General features: G+C 44.9%; 1 protein-coding gene across 1 annotated transcript in view; it reads left to right on the top strand.

Annotated features, from left to right (window-relative positions):
* The first annotated feature begins 643 nt into the window (after positions 1-643).
* CRYBG1 (crystallin beta-gamma domain containing 1) overlaps positions 644-24,945 on the top strand; it is a 429,535-nt gene continuing 405,233 nt past the window's right edge. Inside the window, exon 1 of the mRNA XM_073576084.1 lies at positions 644-1,184. Coding sequence (XP_073432185.1) covers positions 889-1,184 — 296 coding nt within the window. The 5' untranslated portion in view covers positions 644-888. The remainder of the gene's footprint in view (positions 1,185-24,945) is intronic.

Here is a 24,945-nt window from a genome sequence, read left to right as displayed (position 1 = left end):
TTTTTGGTGCAGCAAAAATGCTGACTGTAGAAATCTAAAAATGTCTTCAAAGTTCCTTTAATCACTAGTAAATTGACAGGCAAAATCCAGAATGCCATGTTGTAGGTTTAACCTGATTTTTGTCACATATACCCAGTGGCTGTCTAAACAAAACAACATGAATTCCAAGTAAGCAGGCCTCAGTCCAAAATCCCTGCCTACTGTGAATGACGGTCCAGAAGCAATGCTAGCCAGTGGCTGCAAAGTCACTTCTATGGCACACCTCCCATCCTTCAGAGTGTCTGTAGACAGGCTAAAGAGCCTGGTAACCTGAGCCTTTGGGAAGACGCCTCCTCTGTTAGCAGCAGCTGATGATCACACATGCCTTGTGCCTTCCCTGGTGCACAGCACAAACACTTATGTATAGAGACAACGCAGAAGAGCAGAGGAAACCTGTCTACAGCTCATCGCCAGATTTAGCTCCTGTCCGTCTCGATGACAGGCACCCCATGCATGGATACATAGCAGGTGAGAGGTCCAGAACAACTGTGCTGTCATAACATATAACCGGACACTTGTTGAAGGGTGCAACTGGTCGGATAATGGCATTGACCTGATAGCCGCAGAGCGCTAACATCTAAGTCTCATAATGGATCAGTACAACATCTGGGCATTTGGAGACCTTGTTTATTAGTGACGTAGTCCTCGTTCCATCGTGGAAGCTATTTTTTGCTGGTGTTGAAATAAGTCATACCTGTTTTTGGACTTGCCATATTATACTTAGACGCTACTTGTCTATTCAGCTGGAAGGTTTAATACTTTTTGAACTTGTAAACCCTTTGTTTTACGTGACCGCATTAATCTTTTTATTGAAGTATATAATCTACTGGTGTGGCATTAGTAGTCACAATGGAGAAGGAAAAGAAAAGCCGTAGCTTTCGAAAACTGGGAAAGTTCTTTAAGAGCAAGTCTGCAGACCCTGAGAAAGGAACTGATGAAGTCCAGACAAGAGAAGAACAGCTAGAACCTGGATATGAAGCCCTTGTTAAGGAGACACCTGCATCTGAGGAGCACACCTCACATGTGGATGCTTACATGGAGACAAAAAAAAAAACATTTGGTAGCTGGAGGCACAAAAAGAAATATCATAATTCTCCAGCTATGTCCTCACCTTCATCTCCTGGTTCATCTAATTCTAGTGACAGGTAAGTCCCCAGATTTGGCATGTTCAGTTCATCCTGTGCACCTGTAACCATTGTCGGACTGGAGTGCCAAGGGCCTACCAGTATCGTTGGTTCTGAGTGACCACTGCTCAGCTACATGCAGATATTACCTGACCCCTATTCATAAATTTACCTATGCGTCTATATAATAATAATAAACTTGGTATTTTGTAAATGATTGATGAGATGCTACCTACTGTATGTCTGTACATAGTAGATCAATTGTATTGTGCCTACTACTGTTCATGTAGTGGGAATAGGGCTCACTTCTGCATAGGGCCTACCGGGGGATTCTCCAGCTCACCTGTGGGCCAGTCTGAGTTTGCCTGTAAATACAAGATAATAACATAATCGTCGCTTGTGGTTTAGATATAGGTAGCTAATAATGAGTAATGTTTGTAGAAGTTAGTCCAGAATAGATAATTTGCTATATATTTATTATTACAGTTCCATGCAGTTGATTTCTCCAATGCAGTGATGGGTGTACAAAGCTGTATTGTAATCACATGACATTCCTGGCGACAGCATCATACAAAGAGTATGGGAGAATTCCTGATACACTTGAATGATTTTTGCTATTTTACAATCTACAATCGTTGACATGTCCTGGAGCTTTAGGCAAGAAGCTAAGACTTTCACAATACGTGAGAATGACTAAATCATGTTTACCGATACAGACAAAAGATTATCACTGAATGTTGTTTTTTTCTATCCTTATCAGTCACTTACGATTCTGCTGTTTACTTAGATTTAATGGAGTCAAGGAAAACTGTGAGGGCATATAACAATTTCACAAAACAAGGCCTGCTCCTTGCCATAGTGCCACCTTTGTAAAGATGGATGCCATAGTTTAGACTGTTTGGTAAAGGCAGGGACTGCCAAAATGTAAACAGTGGCAGGCTCAATAGAAAAGGTTGGTGAAGCAACGTGTGACCTGACAATGGCCTGACAGAAACAGGCTTCCAAACCTTTACCTGCCTGTGTAACCGCCTGCTGCTATTCCTTGGCATGCTGGCACATTTCGGAAGTAGTGTTGCTTAGTTAACCTCTATAATTGGCATACCATTGAGTGAGTGTGTAAACACAATAGCCGCCATTCTCAGCCACGTGTTATGAATATAAACACCGATTATACAAGCTAAACAATGGACGTGCTACAGGGAAATAAGGGCAATGATGGAGTCAGCATTTTCCCTTATCTACAATTATAGGTATGTGCTGGGATAAGGTGTTATCGGAGCATGCTCGGGTGCTATCCGAGTGTCTTTGGCATGCTCGAATAATATGTTCGAGACAAGGCTGCCCGTTGTCCCCCTTGTTCTTTGTCCTCGCAATGGAGCCTTTTGCGGAAAAGATAAGGGCAAATACAGATATTTTTGGGATACAGGTGAAGTCACGCCATTATAAAATCGGTCTATTTGCCGATGATCTTTTTCTCACACTACTGAACCCAACAAGCTCAATCAGAGCTCATTCGCTGGAGTTGGACGCCTTTTCCAAAATATCTTATTTTAAAGTGAAGTCACAAAAATCGAAGTATTTGACCTTTAATATGAGTGATCAAGAAATAAAGCGTTTGAAGGACCAGACAGATTATGCTTGGGAAGACAATGGGATTACTTATCTGGGAATAACTATATCAAATAAACTATATATCAAATCTAATTTTGAAAAAACCTTAAAACTAGTCACTGCTGACATCTTCCATTTTACCAAATCAAACCTCTCCCTCTTTGGGAGAATAATGACAATTAAAACATTTATTCTACCCAAAATTCTCTATCTCTTAAGAACCATTCCCTTGACATTCTCATTTAAATTCACAGAGAATATTCAAGGAATGATAAGCTCATTTATTTGGAACGGCAGGAAAGCCAGGATATATCGGTACATTCTCTGCAAGCACAGGGGTAACAGGGGGTGGATCTACCTAATGTTCAGGCATACTATTTAGTCTCACCAATCAAACAGAGTTGGAATTGGTTTGATGGGAGGACACACCCAGCCTGTTTGCAAATGGAGAGTGACATCATCGATCCTTCTTCTACTCAAGATACCTTTTTCAGTTTTTTGCTTGATAAATCATCTAGGGATACTGCCGATCCCATTCTTAAAGCTATAATTCAAGCATGGAGGACGCTTGTTAAATCCCCAAGGAAGAATTTAAATAGAAACTAACAAGTTCTGAGGTTCCCCCTGCGTCTACTAATTAAGATTTTTAAACCTCCACTATAGACTCTTAGTTTAAAGCAGGCATCAAACGAATAGGAGACGTGTTTAACGGATCTCAATTCCTTTCTTTTAGCAAGATTAAATCTAAATTTAAAATTCCTTCCCCTGAACTGATACATTTTATAACTTTAAAGGACAGCATCCTTAAATTACTAAGCAGTAATTATTAACTTAGATCTTCTCTCTTCACTACTGTACAACGTTAAAAACAAGAATATATGGAGTCTCACCAACTTATATAGACATTTTAACAAAGATCAGGTGGATACCAAAAACATCTTCATGGGGAAATGGGAGTCTGACCTTAATCTGACTGTGCGGGCTGAATCTTGGGACAGTGCTATTAAAGCCACATATAAATCAACTATCTGGTTAGCCTTACACGAATCGTACTTCAAGGTGATTACGAGATGGTACTACACGCCTATCAGATTGGCACATACACTCCCGTATTACTCCCTCCTGTTCTGGAGGAACTGTGGTTTCCAAGGAAACCTCTATCACATTCTTTGGGGTTATCCTAGAATAAAACCCCTTTGGTCTAAGGTTTCACAGTACATTAGTTCATTTGTGGATAGTTTTGTGATTACTACACAGAAGGCCCTCCTTTCCTTGGATATGGAAGGCAAAGATCCTAAAGTAAAGTATATCATAATTCATATATTTTTGGTGGTTAAAAATACGGTACATTAGCACTTTGGTGGAAAAAATCGGAACCACCTAATTTTGAAATCATTCTAGACCTTGTCCGCCAACACAACGCTTTGGAGTGGAGACTCGCATTTAATACCGATGGCATTAAGAAATATATAAAAAATGGAAGGTTTGGAATGACAAGTTTCTCACTACTTAGTCCTCCTGTATATTCATACATACGACTATAGGAATCCACAGCATCTCTTTCCTTCTTATCTCTTTCGTTTTATATCGGCATTTATACAAAAATATGCTATTGTACATGAAGGTTATGTTCATGTAATTAATTTATATCAATGTGCGAATATTATATGGTTCTCTAGTTTTTACTGAACCCAGTTTTTTCCCTCTTCCTCTTACCTTCTTCCCCCTCCCCCACTTTCACCTTATACCTGGTTTTATTATAAAATTCAATAAACGCATTTAAAAAGAAAAATAAGTTCGAGTCCCCGCTGCTGTTCGACAGCCGTAACACATGCAGGGATAACCAGTTTGTTAGGCAATGCCTGCAAGTGTGAACCATGCGGCCACGGGGACTTCAACATAATATTCAAACACGCTGAAGACACTCGGTTAGCACCCGATAATGCTCCGATAACGCCTGATCCGGGCACGTTCTCTCTTTACTAGTTACAATCTATTACATAAAATAGTTAATAGCTCAATTTGATTTCTAAGAATGAATAATTTTGTGGGAGTCTTTCTGATCAGTGTCATGCCGCGCTCACCTGGGGGCGGGACCTCGGCCCCGACGTCATCTCTTCCGGAGCCGCGGTCACTCCGGGGGTCCCGCCGGGTGCGCACGTGCACCTCTCGTACCTACGTCCCTGCCTCCTTCATGTTATGTCTGCGCTTGCACGCTTTTCTCAGTTCGGTCTTTAGGTCAGTCCTCTCTATGGTACTGGAGGACTTGACTCAGAAGCTCTCGTGATCATGTGCTATATCAGGCTACCTCTTCCTAGGGGAGGTGCCTGATTATTGTTGTGCTTCCTGGCTTGGTCTGCCGTGTCCCTGCCTGGCTGTACGCTGTATTCTGGTCCCCTGCCTTGCACTCTGTTGTGCCTCTTGGCACACGCTCTGAACCTGCACTCTGCCTTGTACTCGGTTGTGCCTCCTGGCACACGCTCTGACCCTGTGCTCTGTCTTGTACTTAGTTGTGCCTCCTGGCACACGCTCTGACCCTGTGCTCTGTCTTGTACTTAGTTGTGCCTCCTGGCACACACTCTGATCCTGTGCTCTGTCTTATACTCAGTTGTGCCTCCTGGCACACACTCGGACCCTGTGCCTTGTCTCATACTCAGTTGTGCCTCCTGGCACATGCTCTGATCCTGTACTCTGTCTCTTACTCAGGCCGGTTTCACATTTGCGCTTTATAGCGCAGCGACGACCTGCGCACGGCCGCCGCTAAGCCCCGCCCCCTCCCGGCTCCCTGCCCGCCCCACCCGGTCATCGCCGCCTACTAGCGCACATGGACGCTTGCGATCTGCGCACCCTATCTTTAGCATCGGGTGCGCAGATGGTGCGCTGGCCGTGCGCTAGCAGGATTTTGCCATGCGCTGCGCACTTTTGAAGGTGCGCCATGCGCGCCGAGATGCAACATGCTGCGTTCGGCGCACACGGGCGCACCTTCAAAAGTGCGCAGCGCACGGCAAAATCCTGCTAGCGCACGGCCAGCGCACGATCTGCGCACCCTTTGCTAAAGATAGGGTGCGCAGATCGCAAGCGTCCATGTGCGCTAGTAGGCGGCGATGACTGGATGGGGCGGGCAGGGAGCCGGGAGGGGGCGGGGCTTAGCGGCGGCCGTGCGCAGGCCGTCGCTGCGCTATAAAGCGCAAATGTGAAACCGGCCTCAGTTGTGCCTCCTGGCACACGTTCCAATCCTGTACTCTGTCTTATGCTCAGTTGTGCCCTCTAGCACACACCCTGCTCCTGTACTCTGTTACACCTCCTGGCACACCTGCTGCCTGACTCAGTGCTCTGACGTGCTCCTTGCACGCATCCTGCTTCACTCATACCCGGACGTACGAAGTCTCTGTATACCACGTGTTCCCGTGTCCACGCTTTACACGTTCCTGCAGACACACTCACCCACTCGTGTCTCCTGTGAGCCGGCCGCCTGGTGCCAGCAGTCGTGGTACCTCACCCCCTGGGGCTTGCCCCTGACACTCCCTGTACAGGGGGTGGTCTTCACTAGGTCAGCTCGCCCTGGGAGGGTTGGTGCCACAACCCAGAGGGTCCACTCCAGGAGTCATCACAGTATAATCAGGCCATGGACCCCGCTGGTACCACCGCCTCCGTCCAAAAGGAACTGGTGTTCCTACGGGAGAGTCAGACCAGGATCATGTCCTCTCTGAAATCCATGGAGTCCCGTTTGTCGGCCATGCAGTCCTCTGACCCTGGGAATGCTTCCCAGCCAGCAAGCCTCCAGCAAGAACTCACACAGCAACGCGACACCCAGGTCCATATCCTCAACTATTTGGCGTCGGTAGACAGTCGGCTTCTTTCCATACAAGCCGTTTCTGCCCAGACCTCGGCTCAGCACCTGCTGCCGCGCCTCTGCAAGCCACCCCGATATAGCGGGGACCCTAAGTTTTGTCGAGGATTTCTGAACCAATGTCGGTTACATTTTGAGCTTTTGCCACAGCACTATCCCACTGAGCGCGCCCAAATTGCCTTTATTGTTTCACACTTAGAGGGGGAGGTGTTAGCATGGGTGAACCCCCTCTGGGAGCGCAATGACCCACTCGTCTCTCAGCTTTCCACCTTTTTGGACACCTTCCGCAAGGTGTTCAACGAGCCGGGTCGGTTGGCCTCTACCATCGAGTCTCTCTTTAACCTCCATCAGGGTACGCTACCGGTGGGACAGTATGCCATCCGTTTTCGTACCTTGTCCTCCGAACTCGGTTGGATCTACGAGGCTCTCGTAGGGATCTTTTGGTGTTGCCTGTCCGGTCTGATCAAAGACGAACTGGCAGGTCGGGATACTCCCACCTCTTTAGAGGATCTGATCTCTCTGGCGACACGCATTGACCTGCGGTTTCAGGAACGTGCCCATGAATCAGCCAGAGAGAGGAGCTCCTCTCACCTCCTTCGTTCCTGCCCCAAGAAGCCGGGAAACTTCTCCTCCTAGGGTTGGTAGGAGAGGCCTCCCTAGGCGTACGTGATCCCTCTCCTTCCCTGCTCGTGTCCGTGTTATTGAATCTCGGTGCCAAGCATTATTCTGAGGAGGCTTTTCTGGATTCTGGCGCAGAGGGGAATTTTATCACACTCGAGGCGGTTAAAAAATACCGGATTCCTGTCAGATCCCTGGAGACTCCTCGGTCGATAGTTTCGGTTAATGGTACATCCGTGCAGGAGACTGTTACCCAGGCCACCGAAGACATCGAGCTGCAGATCGGAGCCCTGCACCGGGAGAAGATCTCCTTCCTCGTCTTGTCTACCATGTCTCACACGCTTCTTCTAGGTCTCCCTTGGCTACGGACTCATGAGCCAACCCTGGACTGGCGGTCGGGCGAGATACTCCGTTGGGGACCGTCCTGTCAGGAGAAGTGCCTGTTGCCCGTCCATCCGATGAACTCTGCCTGTCCATCCCCGGCACCTTCAGGTCTGCCGTCGGCTTACTGGTCCTTTGCAGATGTCTTCGACAAGAAGGAGGCCGAGACTCTGCCCCTCCATCAGCCATATGACTGTCCGATTGACCTCATTCCTGGTTCTACGCCACCCAGGGGTAGAATATATCCGCTATCCCCAGCTGAAACCCAAGCTATGTCTGAGTATATCCAGGAGAACCTTGCGAGAAGCTTTATCCGTAAGTCCTCCTCGCCGGCGGGAGCGGGATTTTTCTTTGTCAAAAAGAAGGACGGCTCCCTCCGTCCTTGCATAGACTACCGAGGCCTGAACGATATCACGGTCAAGAACAAGTACCCATTGCCATTGATCCCGGAACTCTTTGACCGGCTTAGAGGAGCTCGAATTTTCACCAAAATGGATCTTCGTGGGGACTACAACTTGATCCGCATTCGTTCCGGTGATGAGTGGAAGACCGCCTTTAACACCAGAGACGGTCACTACGATTACTTGGTCATGCCCTTCGGCCTCTGCAATGCCCCAGCGGTGTTCCAGGAGTTCGTGAATGACGTCTTCCGGGATATGCTGTACTCCTGCGGGGTAGTCTATCTGGATGACATCCTCGTTTTTTCTCCAGACCTCTCCGCCCACAGAAAGAACGTGCGTCAAGTCCTCCAGCGCCTGAGGGAGAACCGCCTTTATGCCAAGCTTGAGAAATGTGCCTTCGAGCAAACGTCCCTGCCATTCTTGGGGTACAGTATCTCAGAATCAGGTCTACGCATGGATCCGGCAAAGGTATCCGCCGTCCTCGATTGGCCACAGCCCAATGGGGTGAAGGCAATCCAACGCTTCCTTGGTTTTGCGAACTACTACCGACAGTTCGTTCCTCATTTCTCCTCGTTGGTTCGCCCCATCTCATCCCTTATCTGCAAGGGAGCTAACCCAAAGGCTTGGCCCACTGAGGCTGAAGAGGCCTTCCAGTCGTTGAAACAAGCCTTTGCCGCTGCTCCGGCGCTTCACCGACCTGAGGTTAGTAGACCTTTCACTCTCGAGGTGGACGCATCCTCTACCGGGGCTGGCGCAGTCCTTCTGCAGAAATCCTCTGCTGGACGTTTTGTCACCTGTGGCTTCTTTTCTAAAGTATTTTCCTCCACTAAACAGAACTACTACATTGGCGACAAAGAGCTATTGGCCATTAAATTGGCCTTGGAGGAGTGGAGGTACTTACTGGAAGGCGCCATACATCCATTCAAGATCTTCACGGACCATAAGAACCTGGCGTACATCCAGTCCGCACAAAGGCTCAATCCTCGGCAAGCCAGGTGGTCCCTATTTTTCGCCCACTTTGACTTTGAACTACATTTTCGGCCCGGCGATAAAAACGTTAGAGCGGATGCGTTGTCAAGATCATTCCTGTCGTCTGATGCAGAGGAAGAACCCTCTCATATCATTGATCCATCAAAAGTAATTACCGTGGCTCCTGTCAAGTTAACCACGTTACCTCCGGGAAGAACCTTTGTGGCTGAGAATAACCGAAAACGAGTGTTAAATTGGGGACATTCATCCAAGATTGCCAGCCACGTTGGTGTCCAAAAGACTTTGGACTTAATCTCTCGCTATTATTGGTGGCCTTCACTCTCCCAGGATGTTAAAGACTTTGTGGCATCTTGCCCGTCCTGTGCCCAGAACAAGATACCCAGACAACCACCCTCTGGTCTTCTGCTCCCGCTTCCTGTTCCGTCGACTCCATGGCAGCACATAGCCATGGATTTAATTACTCATCTGCCTTGTTCTTCCGGTTGTACTGTGGTCTTGGTGGTTGTAGACCGATTTTCAAAGATGGCCCACTTCATTCCTCTTCCCGGACTACCCTCTGCTCCTGACTTGGCGAAGATCTTCATTTCCCATATCTTCAGGATTCACGGCTTCCCCCAGCACATCGTGTCAGACAGAGGGGTCCAATTCACCTCTCGGTTCAGGAGAGCTCTATGCGGACTCATGAAAGTGTCATTGGATTTCTCTTTTAATGCTCATCAGAATGACTGGGTCAGTCTACTTCCTTGGGCTGAGTTCGCCTACAATAATCACTCCAGTGAATCGTCTACCAAGTCTCATTTCTTCATCGTCTTTGGACAGCATCCCGATGTGCCTCTACCGGTACTTCCTGTCTCGGAGGTACCTGCAGCCGATTCTCTGTCTGTGGAGTTCTCCAGGGTATGGCAGGAGACCAAAACCGCTCTCGAGAAAGTACGGGACAGAATGAAATTACATGCTGACAAGAGGCGCCTGGACGTTACTCCATTTCTCCCTGGTGACAAGGTGTGGCTCTCCACCAAATACGTCCGCCTTAAGGAACCATCTTACAAACTGGGTCCCCGTTACATTGGTCCTTTTGAGGTCCTCAGGCGGATTAATGATGTTGCTTACAAATTGAAGCTGCCTCCTTCCTATTCCCAATTCCTTCCATGTGTCTCTCATAAACCTGTGGTTCTTAACCGATTTCATCCTTCTCCAGGCCACACAACCCAGCCTGTTGGCTTGGGGGATGAGTTTGAGGTGAATGACATTTTGGCCATGAGGAAGGTAAGAGGGAGAACCATGTTCTTGATCGATTGAAAGGGTTTTGGCCCCGAGGAGAGGTCATGGGAGCCCAGGGAGAATATCCACACACCCCAGATTTTGTCTAAGTTCCTCTCTAGTTTTAGAAAGAGGGGGCGTAAAGGGGGGGTACTGTCACGCCGCGCTCACCTGGGGGCGGGACCTCGGCCCCGACGTCATCTCTTCCGGAGCCGCGGTCACTCCGGGGGTCCCGCCGGGTGCTCACGCACATCTCTCGTACCTAGGTCCCTGTCTGCTTCATGTTATGTCTGCGTTTGCGCGCTTTTCTCAGTTCGGTCTCCAGGTCAGTCCTCTCTATGGTACTGGAGGACTTGACCCGGAAGCTCTCGTGATCATGTTCTATATCAGGCTACCTCTTCCTAGGGGAGGTGCCTGATTATTGTTGTGCTTCCTGGCTTGGTCTGCCGTGTCCCTGCCTGGCTGTGCGCTGTATTCGGGTCCCCTGCCTTGCACTCTGTTGTGCCTCTTGGCACACGCTCTGAACCTGCACTCTGCCTTGTACTCGGTTGTGCCTCCTGGCACACGCTCTGACCCTGTGCTCTGTCTTGTACTTAGTTGTGCCTCCTGGCACACGCTCTGACCCTGTGCTCTGTCTTGTACTTAGTTGTGCCTCCTGGCACACACTCTGATCCTGTGCTCTGTCTTATACTCAGTTGTGCCTCCTGGCACACACTCGGACCCTGTGCCTTGTCTCATACTCAGTTGTGCCTCCTGGCACATGCTCTGATCCTGTACTCTGTCTCTTACTCAGTTGTGCTTCCTGGCACACGTTCCAATCCTGCACTCTGTCTTATGCTCAGTTGTGCCCTCTGGCACACACCCTGCTCCTGTACTCTGTTACACCTCCTGGCACACCTGCTGCCTGACTCAGTGCTCTGACGTGCTCCTTGCACGCATCCTGCTTCACTCATACCCGGACGTACGAAGTCTCTGTATACCAAGTGTTCCCGTGTCCACGCTTTACACGTTCCTGCAGACACACTCACCCACTCGTGTCTCCTGTGAGCCGGCCGCCTGGTGCCAGCAGTCGTGGTACCTCACCCCCTGGGGCTTGCCCCTGACACTCCCTGTATAGGGGGTGGTCTTCACTAGATTAGCTCGCCCTGGGAGGGTTGGTGCCACGACCCAGAGGATCCACTCCAGGAGTCGTCACAATCAGTATTGGTTGAAATTTAGGAATCCATAAAGTGTAATATTGCATTATGCCATTGTACATATAGAACGGACAGGTCAAAATCGTCATGTACATCTGGACTTCTCACAGCAAACCTGTAAGCCATCACGGCTGAGCAGTTATCTCCTATTGAGATCATTTAGTATGATCTGCTCTACTCTTACTACTTCATTCTAGGGTATGCAAGGGCAAAAGATCATGCATAAAAATCATTAAAGAATATATTGATGACTTGTCCACACAGATCGTACTGATCATTCTGCGAGCACTGAGTATTATGTTGTCGGAAGCACATTATCTAGCTTGCCTAAAAATTATCGCACTCATTGAACAAACATTTTGCGAGTTTGTCGGATGCTTGCCGGCGTATGTAGACAGATCGATAGTCACAATCAAGCATTCCTAAGAACTTTCATTCCCTGATTATTGGCCTGTTTAAATGGACCTTAAGATCTATGCCAATCTTCATTATGTTCATATCATTAAAATAAGGAATATAGACATTATCACAGATATTATGATCACTGTCCCCATTGGGGGCTCACAATTTAGATTGCCTATCAGTAGTCTTTGGAGTGTGGGAGAGGACACTGGAAAACCCAGAGGAAACCCACACAAACACAAGGAGAACATACAAGCTCCTTGCAGATGTCCTTGGTGGGATACTAACTGAATAGACAATTCTCCACTGCTGCCTAAACTAGTTGTCATTTTCCATGCCTCTAATATTCCAGATACTCATCACTTGTCATTTAGGCCCTGTCTGAGCTGCCAGTACTGTGTAGATAGTAGTTTTTTCTGACACTGGCACTTTTATTAGGTTGGTGTTATTATATAGACAGGAACAGTTCCATAACTATAAATATACAATTGTGACAGACACAAAACTTATTAAATAATTCTAAGTGATTGACACAATTAGTATTGCAGGGGCGGATGTACCATTGGTGCAACCTGTACAGCCGCACAGGGGACCACAAGGTTAGGGAACCCACATCCACCTCCAAAAATTGATGAACTGTTGGACTGCAAGAGTCTTTATATTGTTTTAGCACAGGGTCCTATGTACTATTACCTCCAAACTAATGGGACAATTTTTTGCAAGGACATTGTGTTTTTTAGGAGAACTTGCTGCAGAATTTCTATGTCTGCTGTTAGTGCATAGTCCACTCTCCCCTCTCCATAGAACTTTATGAGCACTAACTGTCATCTCCAGTCTCAGTAATGGGAAAATCTGTATTGACAAACTGCAGATAATATCCTTGAATTATGAATAGAAGATCAGTCCAGGAAGAGAAATAAGCAGATTTTGTTATCTTTATATTACAATTTTTCTTATTTCTGTGTCTACTATCTGTGCTGTTCCATCTAAAGTTATGATTATATGCTTATATAGATTGTGTTATGTTACCATTCTTTGTGTTCAGTTTTGCATTTGGTCTGCTGCCACCTGCTGTCCTTTTTCTGTATAGCAGACTGCAGCTAATTAATTCTAGTACATGCCTTCCACTTCCAGTTCAGGTCAGTCCTTCTCTTCCTGTCGGTGGCCATTACTAGTTTCATTTTCTCCTGGGAGAGACACGCTTACCAGGCTGTGAAAGGCATCAGTTTTTTTACCATAATCACATACAAATCCATTGCTCACCTTGTTGCATCTTGCTGTACCACCTTGGTCGTTATACCTACATTTCTGGAGAAGTACTGCATTACCAATCATATGCTGTATATCCAGATTTCCAATAAACAAGTCTGGACTTCACAATATCTGGTGTGTATCATCTCTCCGGACACATGAACGGCAAAACAGCAACAATGGTCCTGTCTGCTCTGCATTGAGGAAACAGAAGGTAGGAATCTCTCCCAACCCCAATCAACTACACCTCCATTTGCCTCATGTGGGGACAGAACACTATCAAGTTAGAAAAAATAAAAATAATGGTTACTCTTCCATTCCTTTTGCAAGGGCAATAATCGGCAAATTCGAAGCAATGTAATCATAACAATAATCACCAGAAGAAGGAGCAAAACAGTTGTTCAGATGATTGGATTTTTATGTCTGCATGAATATCATCATCATTCATCAGCAGCAGCGGCAGCACATCATTTCTTGTAAACAGGTGCAGTGCTGACTATGTCATGTAGTGTTTGGCACAATTCATGATGATATAACAGTTGCATTATCATACCCAGGCTGAGACACTGTGTTCACTTATAGCATACTCAAAGATATTGTGAGGGCAAGGTTTCCATTTAAAAACATTTATCTGCCTCTCTGTCTATTTTGTTCTATTACCTCTTTTACACCTGCTTGTAATTCGAGTACACAAGATAATATATGCTGTACATACACCTGGTAAAGCCATAATATACATTATACTAGTTGCCAACTAGTACCGTTAAATCTTCTGTAACATGGGTTACCTGACCTGCCTTACCCACATTGTGGGTGTAGCATTGGAGGGGCTGGCGATAACAGCATCACTAGACGGGGCAGGTGCCATTACTTAAAGTTATAGTAACACTCAGCTAAGAGTATAAGTGTTGCTGACTTGTGACTCTTTGGGTTCTCCAGGAAAACAGAAAAATAAATAACTAAAGGAAATGTCATTATATGTAACTTGCTACATATTTTTAATTAGCAAATCAAACTATAGATACAAAGAACTTGGAAAATTTTGTATTTTATTGCATAGACAATCCAAATAAATGACATTTTGGTCTAAAAACAGACCTTCTTCAGAAACTGATATTAAATATAAAAAAAGTGTTCATAACAAATAAATGCAGGATTTATATACGTAGTGTAATTAGTAAGCAACATCTACAATATTACGCCAGTTATAACTCTATAAACATCTACCTACCCTTGGAGAGATCAGAAAGACAGGGTGGACAGCAGTGTGAGCAGCCTCTTCTTACCTCAGCACTCCTGGTATCTCCGACGATATTAGATCAGAAACACAGGGTGGATAGCAGTGTGAGCAGTCTCTTCTTACCTCAGCACTCCTGGTATCTCCGATATTAGATCAGAAAAACAGAGTGGATAGCAGTGTGAGCAGCCTCTTCTTACTTCAGCACTCCTGGTATCTCCGATATTAGATCAGAGTGAGCAACTTCTTTTCACCTCAGTGTCCTTTGTATCTCCAGTATTAGATCAGAAAAACATGGTGGACAACAGAGTGAGTGACATTTTCTCACCTTAGCACTCCTGGAATCTCCAGAACTAGATCGGAATGTCAAGACTGACAGCAGTATGAGCAACCCCTTTTCATTTCAGTATGCTTGATTTCTCCATTATTATATCCGAATACCCACACATCTTCTTACACATGAAGGAAGGGGACAGAGCTTCTACCACCAACTGTCATCACTAGTGATGAGAGAGTATACTCATTGCTCAGGTTTTCCTGAGCATGCTCAGGTGTCCTCCGAGTATTTTGGCGTGCTCGGAGATTTAGTTTGTGTCGACCTAGCTGCATGATTTGTGGCTGCTGGACAGGCTGAATACATGTGGGGGTTGCCTGTTTGTTAGGGAATTCCCACATGTATTCAAGCTGTCTAGCAGCCGCAAATCATGCAGCTGCTTTGACACAAACTCAATCTCTGAGCACGCCAAAATACTCGGAGGCCACCCGAGCATGCTTGGGAAAACCCGAGCAATGAGTATACTCGCTCATCACTAGTCATCACCTATCTCAGTGTGGTCACTTAAGACAAATTTTACTCATGAATTGAGAACTTTGAGAATGAAAGATCAGTTCACGAGGAGAAAGGAGATTTTTGTAATCAGATAAATCACAAAGTTTCTTATTTTCATGAATACTTTTGATTAATAAGAAAAAATGTAAATGATGGTTACTTGGTTTCTTGTATTCAATATTTTGATGCAGGGTCGATCCAAGTTTTTCTGCTGTCTCAGGCAAAATTTGAAATGGAGCCTCCACCCACAGTGTAGTATAAACCTTCAATGAATAAACACAATGTTTGGTTTGTGTTGCCATTTTTTGAGACCTGTAACGTTTTTATTGTCCCATTCATGGAGCAGTGTGAGGGTTTGTTGTTTTGTGTAGTGATCTGATGTTTTTAGTGATATCAATTTGAGGTCCATCGACGGTTGGATCGCTTTTGACTGCATTTTGTTTTGGTGGGGATGAGGTGACAAAAAAACAGAAGCAGCGTTTTTATTTTTTTTCTCTTAAGGTTATGTTTGCACACAGCTACTTTTTTTTCGTGCTTTTTTTGCTGGGGGGCTTTGGTCCAGATCACATGTGTGATTTGTCTACAGTACATATTTAAGAAATTTATCTTTATTCACCAAAAACGCAAGCTGGCCCATTCCATACAGTCCCACCACAAGCTGCCCGTCTCTATATTGTCCGCCACACACTGCTTCTCTTCTTGCTGTCCTCCATAAACTGCCTCTCCCTATACAGTCCTCTACAAGCTGCACCTCTGCACACTGTCCCCCATAAGCTGCACCTCTCTATGATTTCTACACTCTGCACCGTACATACCCTGCCCCACACACTGCTCCCTCTCTAAACTGTTTCCCCTGGCTGAACCCTTTCCATACTGTCCCCCACATGCTGCTCCCTCTCCATACAGTGCCCCACAAACTGCCCACTCTCCATACTCCAGTCTAATCTAGCAGTCTTTTGTATTCAGCTCCTATTAAGTGCTTACCTTATCGCCGTCTTTTGTATCTCTGGGGCGCAACTGTGACATCAGCAATTGTGACATCAGCAACGGGATGAGGTGCCCTCATCACACCGCTTGACGTCTGCAGTGCCTCTGTGTGACGCTAGCACAATTGAATCCAAACAGCAGGAACCAGCATTTTTCCTGTTTTCTGAACCTACTGTTACATGGACAGTTGGCTTGGAGAATCGGCCGAGTTCCACTGGGAGACTGCTCAGACCGCCGCCTGAGGCAAATTCCTCATCTCGCCTCATGGCAGAAGTGGCCCTGACATGTCTATTGTTTTTCACATTGAACTGACTGTGGTAGATGAATATCTCTTCTCTTCCTAACAGTCAAGAAACCGGTCGAATACTTTCCATTCTTGTTCTTATAGTTATTTTACTTCAATTTCTTTTACTTTTTTCTTTCTTTCTGCTTCCCTTTGTCTATTCCTCCTCTTAGTTTTTTCTTTGTCTCTTTCTCTCTTCCATGTCCATAACTTGGATTTCCAGCTTTCCAGTAATAAGAAATTGGAGGTGGAAATCACAGTAGGTATTCCAATTTAGATGGTAAACTTGATTATATCTTCCAGAATTCAACACTTCTGAATTCATTTCTCTTTCTACATGCTATTTCTGGGGTCAATAATGCACTAGTTGATGATGGACTTATAAACCACTGACTACGCGATATTGTATTGTAATACATATTTTTATTTTACTTTTGCTTATATCCTTTGCTTTAATGTTTTTCATATAATATTTGGTCTTCATTTTACTTATACCTACCTTTATGAAATATTCCAATAAAGCCTTTGAAATATAATGGATTGGCCATTGAAATTCCAATGTCCATATTCTTCTCTACTCTGACATCATCTGTCAAGGGAGTGTCAGGAGCTCCAGATACACATTAGATGGTTGCCTGATTCCACTAAATTCTGCAGGTACAGCCAGTTTATATCTAATGTGTATCGGGCCTTTACACTGTGATAAACCCTTGCCTTGACCACAACTTTCTCGATTCCACTTTGCCTGACCTCCTGTTTCCAGACACCAACTTTTCTTCTGACTTTTCCACATCTCCTGATTTTGTCCCTGTTCTTTCATTCCATTAATTGACCTGATTAGCCCGATGTCTTTTGCCTCAAGCTTGCTACTCCAGCCAGCAGCTACTCTGTAGAAACAACCCAGGGGCCCCTGTTGTAAGTTTAAATCCTTATGTAGGTTAAGAGGTGAAGGCCAAGATGCTTTGGTGGCCTGCAAAGTGGAGAGTGGCTTGCAGAAATTATTTCTGAGATCACCTTTTTGAGCAGACTTTCAGCCTTGTTATTATAACTTCTATGTAATAATGACTAAGGCCAGGGTCAGACTTGCGAGGGACTTGCACGAGTCACGCACGTCAGTACCTGGCACTGCTGCCAGCACTCGGGACTGGAGCATTCTGCTACATAGAAACACATACAGTATTGACATACGGCCTAACATACAGTTCTGGTGGAACAAATTGTCATTTTATCACCACTTCACAAAAACCACAGCAAAAATAATGTGTATCTAACTACAGTTTTTTTCGTGGTTTTCTTGCAATGGTTGTCATGACTTTATACAAAAACTTTTGCTATTGTCAGTACAATAATTGTTTTCTGGCATTCTGTATTAGTATGAGTGATGATACTTACGGTATATTGTGCAAGTTAATTCATAGTGGCAAAGTTAAAAACTATTACTTAGATATTTGTTTTACTTTTTTCCTAATCTGTGACAATTTATATTGCTCTCAAGTATGTTGCACAAGATAAATGAGGTTAGTGACATTAATTAACAGGTAGATGGGTGGGGATGGTTTTAGCTAATATGTAATAAATGTCGTGTTTAAAAATTTCTACAAAGGCAAATTCCATTACGGTACTTATAAAACTGTTTAGACAGTCGCCGGTGTTTTCTAGAAAGGCTGGCGTGATGTCAGGAGAAGAAGCGTATAATTGGGTGTCATCAGCATAGAGATGGTACTGGAAACCAAATCTACTGATTGTTTGACCAATAGGGGCAGTGTACAAGGAGAAGAGGAGGGGGCCTAGAACCGATCCTTGAGGGACCCCAACAGTAAGGGGAAGGTGAGAGGAGGAGGAACCGGCAAAAGATACAGTAAAGGAGCGGTCGGAGAGATAGGAGAATTGCACACAGGAAAATTGCCCACATGGAAAATTGCCCACATGGAAAATTGCCCATGTGGAAAATTGCCCACACGGAAAATTGCCCACACGGAAAATAGCCCACACAGAAAATAGCCAATTGCAGCATCACAAAGTTTCAGATCAATGATATTTGAGGTGCAAGGTGAGGATGTTCACATGATATGTGAAAAATGCCCACAGAAAATTGCCTACAGACATGAATACCCACAGGAAAACAGTAGCAAGTTATAGGTGAGATGCTCTGCAGGACAGAGAATAGCATAGATCTATAGGTTAAATGCTCTGCAGGACAGGGGGATAGTATGCAAGTATACGTGAGATGCTCTGCAGGGCAGAAGAATAATCTAGAATTATAGGTGAGATGCTCTGCAGGACAGAGAATAGCATAGATCTATAGGTTAAATAGTCTGCAGGACAGGAGGATAGTATGCAAGCATGTGTGAGATGCTCTCCAGGGCAGAACAATAATATAGAACTATAGGTGAGATGCTCTGCAGGACAGAGAGTAGTATAATTATTATTATAGGTTAAATGCTCTGCAGGACAGGGGCATAGTATACAGGTATAGGAGAGAAGCTCTGCAGGGCAGATAATAGCATAGATCGATAGGTTAAATGCTCTGCAGGACAGGAGGATAGTATACAGGTATAGGTGAGATGCTCTGCAGGGCAGGAGAATAATATAGAATTATAGGTGAGATGCTCTGCAGGGCAGGAGAATAATGTAGAATTCTAGGTGAGAAGGCTTCCCCTGACTGGTGTCCAGTGGTTGGGACCCGGTCCTTGTGTGCCCTTATTTGTCACAGAGTCACCTTGTCGATGGTGGGATGGTTTTTATGCTATGTTTGATCAAATACAGTATTACTAAGAACTCTGTATGATTTAAATGCACTTTTGCTTTTTACTTATTTAATTATAGCACGGTTTTTTCATTTTGTCTTTTGTAGGTTTTGTCTGTAGCACAGAAGCACATTTGCTTCTGCTTTTTGAGGGCAGAAGTCATGATAATGTTCTGTTGGTTCTTGAACTACGTTGTCATCTTTTGTTGTGAGAATTGAATGGCACTTGGAAGAGCGATGCAGTTGGCATTTCCAAGTCACCACTGCATTGCAAGATATGCAAGATATTCAAACCCCAAGAAAATCATAACTTTGTTGTTCCTCTGGCTAGAATACTTTAGATGAACTCAAAATACACTTTTATTGAAAAGAAATTAAAAAATATGGGGATAGATCTATTAAAGTACATGTTTTAACTATCCAAAACACAATTGGCTGGAACAGCAGGAAAGCCATTGTTCACTGGGGTTGTACCAAAAGGAATGATAATGGGGGTGGGGAAGCGCTGGAAGGCCCATTTGAAATAATGTCAACAAGGAAAGCCAGGTGACTTCCATGGGCTCCATTGAAATACAATACAGCACAACACAGGCAGCAAAGAAAATGCAGAATGGATTTCACCACAGACTCTGGCCCAGTTTACTTCTCTGGGTTCTACAGGTTCAGTTCACTCATACCTAGTCCCAGAGGACAGATTCTGTGCTTACGAGTTGTCATTCCACTGTGCTAAAAATAATTCCACTCTCAGTGTGGTGTGCATGAGCCTAGAGACCCTTATTCAAATGCATTCTGCATTTTCTTTCATCCTATGCCTGCCTACACTTGCAGTATATGTGTATGATACATAACTATGTAGGATCTGTGCAGTCTTATTCTCTTGGTAGTCATAAGTGGGCAGGGAAGGAAGTGCAGGTGCCAGATTCACTGCCACTGAAATCAATAGGAGAGCGGCGCTGCTCTGGCACTTTCGGGTCCTCTGTTGGTCAGTGACATCACTATGGAGACACACGGATCAGTGGGTGCTCTTGTCTGCTGACCTGGCTGTCTTTCGAGAGCCTGCAAGAACCAGGGCTCATCCCTCTGTGCACCCACACTTGATCCCGTGGGTAGAACACCACTCAGACAACACAGGGTGAGGGGAACATACATTGGTAAGACTATTGGTCACCAACAGAAAAAAACTCAGAGGTGTAGCGACTGTGGTCGCAGGGATCAAGTCTACGACCAGGCACGCGGGTACAGGTACCTGCTTCTGCTGGATCTCCGTCCTCACTGAAGACGCAGATCCAATGACATGCATCGTGTTGCAGAGACCCGTCGGGTCCATGCACAGCGATACATGCTGCACTGCGACACATGCAGTGGCTGTGAGCGTCGGAGGTGCAGCTACAGAGAGCGGTGCTTGACAATGGCGCACTCTCCAATGTCAGCTGACGGGCTGTGCGGTGGCTACAAAAGACACTGGGTGATGTGGGAGCAGAGGAAAGGTGAGTAGATTGTTTTCGCTTTTAATTATGCATTAGGGGCAGAACAGGGACACATACACTTAGGTTTGGGGACCATGTAAACCAGGTTGGGGCCATATATACCAGGAAGAGGGCATATGGATCAGGATGGAGACATGGTGGACCATACATACCAGGATGGGGACCAAATATACCAGTATTGGGACATATATTGTATACCAGGATGCGGACATATTCACCAGGATGATGGGCATATATACCAGGATGGGGGACATTTTACTACATAATGAAGGTGGCAATTCATAAGTCGTTATAGAATTTAGAACACTACAGGGGCCCATACATCTGACCAACGTGTGTGTGTGTGGGGGGGCAGGTCCAAATTTCACACTGGGGCCCATCGGACTCCAGTTACACTACTGCAAAAACATACATTCTCAGCAAGAACACAAGGTGGTACAAGTGGCAGAATTTCACCTTTCTGCTGTGCCTTCTGGGCTTTCAGGATCAACTATCTCTGCCAGGAGCACCCTGCTTTTGTTGGCCTTCCACTGAGATGATAATGTATTAGATGTGACCTGCAGTCCCATGTAACTCCACAGATAATACAGTGATACTTGTGTGAATACTGATAGCTCCTCTGGATCACATTGATGCTGGTTCTGCATGTGCTGCTGTTTTGGGCTGGTGGGAGGAGTAAGGCAGAATCAGTGAGAGATGAGAGCAGACTATATCTATCTATTGCTGATAATTACAGACTGCTACAAACACAGATCTTAATTTTTGTAGTTTTGCAGCTGTAAATCACAAGTTGATCACATATCATGTGAACATCCTCACCTTGCACCTCAAAAATCATAGATTTTAAACTTTGTGATGCTGCAATTGGCAATTTTCCGTGTGGACAATTTTCTATGTGGGCAATTTTCCATGTGGGCAATTTTCCTGTGGGCATTTTTCAGGGAACCGTGCCCAAACAGTGAATTTCCCCCACATATGGATATCTCCATACTCAGGAGAAATTTCACAACAAATTTTAGCGTCAATTTTCTCCTGTTACCCTTGTGAAAATAAAAAAAGGAGCTAAAATTATTTTTTTGTGTGTAAAATGTGATTTTTTTTTATTTTCACAGGTCTACGTCTGTGAAGCACCTGGGGGGGGGTTCAAGGTGCTCACCACACATCTAGATATATTCCTTAAGGGGTCTAGTTTCCAAAATGGGTCCATTTTATTCTGTTACCTTTGTGACAATAACAAATTTGGAGCTAAAGTAAAATTTTTGTGAAAAAAAGTTAAATTTTCATTTTTTCTTTCAGATTGCTTTAGTTCCTGTGAAGCACCGGAAGGGTTAATAAACTTCTTGAATGTGGTTTTGAGCACCTTGAACGGTGCCATTTTAAAAATGGTTTCACTTTTGGGTATTTGCTGTCATAAAGGCCCTCCCCCCCAAGATCACTTCAAATATGAGGTGGTCAATAAAAAATGGTTTTGTAAATGTTGTTGGAAAAATTAGAAATTGCAAAAAAAAGAAATTATGCTTCCAAAATTGTGCTAATGTTAAGTAGATAGGTGATAAATGTGATTTATTAACTATTCCGTGTGACATACCTCTGATTTAAGGGCACAAAAATGAAAAGTTTGAAAATTGCAAAATGTTCAACATTTTTGCCAAATTTTTTTTTTTTTTTTTTTTCATAAATAAACTCAAGTCATATCGAAGAAATTTTACCACTAACATGAAGTACAATATGTCACGAAGAAAGTCTAAGAATCAGTGGGATACGTTGAAGCATTCCTGAGTTATAAAGTGACACTGGTCAGAATTGTGACATTTGGCTTGGTCATTAAGGTAAAAATTGCATCGTTATCGCCTCAGATTCCGCATTGAAAAGCTGTGAACTATATATCTACTGGATTACAATGGGGCTAAACTTCATGTGTCTTTCCATGTTAATGTGGGGCAAACCTATACCAGAGCTTTTAACAGGTTTCTTTATAAATGATTCTGGCAGCAGCTCTTTCAGGGAGAACACAGGAATGCTGAACCGAGAGTTCCTGTATATTGGGCAGACGGGAGAGATGACTTTCCTTTTCTGTTTCTTTACATTTAGATTGATGTTTAGATCAACATAGCTGTACCTCTGCCCCACCCTGACATTTCCTCTTCTCCTTCCACATCTTCCCCCTGGGGGAGCTGGTCTTTTTCCCCCTTTTCTTCCCTAGCACTTTCCTGTTATACAAACATTAAATAATTGTGTCCAGTTGGCAGAGATCCCTAGCACCTTGTCCTTGGCTTTTTTAGCAACATGCTACTATCTAAATCCATCTCAACTCTAGATGGGCTGACTGTTCTTTTTTCATTTTGTCACTTTTCTGTTATGATGTCGCTGTTTATAAATAAATCTGATCTGCAAAGGATTCACTTATCTATGCTTGGCTTCACTTCACTAAGAATCTCAAGGACCCTACTCATCACCTAAAGAAAGTGAAGTTTTCACAGCAACAATAGAAAGAATGGAATTGCTAGAGAAAATCTTTTGTCTTGAAACAAGTTTGGAGATCAAAGACTTTCTATCTGACTATTGTTTTACTGCATACTTTATATTTTCAGGTGCAGATAAGAAGTTGCTATATAGCATTGTTCTCACTAGGTAACAAAAATGTGTCTAAATCCTTTTCTCCTCTGAAGCAGCCTTTAGAATGGTTCTGCAAGACCATAAAGACTACAGTACAGTACAGACTGGCAAATAATCGTATTGTAATCTGAGGAATCGGCTGACTCAGATATAATGTGGGAAATGTACCGGCGGCTCTAAACAACTACTGTTTGGTAAATATTTACCTATTGGCGTTCGTTTAAAAGCCTGCTTATACAGGCAGACCGCACAAAACAGTGCACACTGAGCAGGCTCTAATGTATCATTCAGTGCACATAGGCTGCAATTGTTCTCGGCAGCGAGAAAGTTGATTTTTTAAATTAAACTTAAAAATCATTTCACCCTGTGAAAAAGCATTTTTCTCATTCATTGGGTGACCGTCAATCTGTTTACAAGATTATCGTGAAATGAGCATTCCTAAGCATGTCCACTTCCACTTCTTCTGCTCAACACCATCTACTAACCTCTCTAAACCTGACATTTCCATCACCATGGGTGGCACCATAATATCACCCCAGCAGCAGGCGGGCTGTCTGGGTGTTATGTTTGACACCAATCTCTCCTTCACATCCCATATACAATCTCTTGCCCGCACTTGCCGCTTACACCTTAAGAACATCTCTAGAATCCGCCCTTTTCTCACCATGGAAACAACAATAACCCTTACTGTCGTCTTGATCCACTCCCGCCTGGACTACTGCAACGCTCTATTAATTGGTCTCCCCGTTACTCGACTTTCCCCTCTCCAGGCCATACTTAATGCAGCAGCCAGGGTCATCTATCTGGCTAATCGGTACTCGGACGCGTCCGCTTTTTGCCAATCGTTGCATTAGCTGTCCATTCATTATAGGATCCAATTCAAAGTACTTGTTCTCACCCACAAAGCTCTCCACAGTGTGCCCCTCCTACATCTCCTCCCTCATTTCTGTCTATCAGCCTAACCAACCTCTGCGCTCTGCAAACGACTTTCAACTAACCTCCGCACTAATCCGTACCTCCCAGAGGAAAGCTTGCGAAGCAACGTGCAGTTTCCTGCCAGCGGTGTTAGAGCAGGTGTGTGTGCAGCATGCTCCGCTTAGTGTGCAGCAGCACCGCAGTGTACCACGGGCGGCTACGCACGAGCACGCTGTTGAGACCAGCAGCAGAGGAAGGGTCGTGGGCTCCGTTGAGTGCCACGCGCGGGCACAGGAACAGGGGCCATGTTCAGGACTGTTCGTTGTGGCTCTCTTTGTCAGACAGCACACCACAGACCCCCATTGTTAATAGACTGCACGGAATCCCCTTGACTTTGGTTGCACAAGTTTATGGACTAATTGGCTAAACGGGTAAAAACCATAGGCCGCCTGTTGCTGCCAGAAGATATACCGTGAGCTGAGGAATCTCCTTTGAGGACACTGCACCAGTCGTTGCTGGGATAACAGCCCTCATCGGATCATCCGTGGCCGAGGAAGCTACGAACACAATAAGTTGATAGTGTGGTTGTCTATTTCCCTATCATTTGCCCCTTTAACTGTTTATCTCCCTGCGAGGAGTATCTTGACTGTTAAATTAAATTGTTAACCTTTGCTCTGCCTTTCTTGCGTCACTGCATCCCTCAACCTGCTTACATATACAGG

The sequence above is a fragment of the Dendrobates tinctorius genome, unplaced genomic scaffold (genome assembly GCF_039654945.1).
Source record: "Dendrobates tinctorius isolate UK_male_01 unplaced genomic scaffold, ASM3965494v1 ptg000046l, whole genome shotgun sequence".
NCBI classification, from domain to species: domain Eukaryota; kingdom Metazoa; phylum Chordata; class Amphibia; order Anura; family Dendrobatidae; genus Dendrobates; species Dendrobates tinctorius.
The sequence above is the reverse complement of the archived record's forward strand: the minus strand, read 5'-3'. Positions and strand labels throughout refer to the sequence as shown.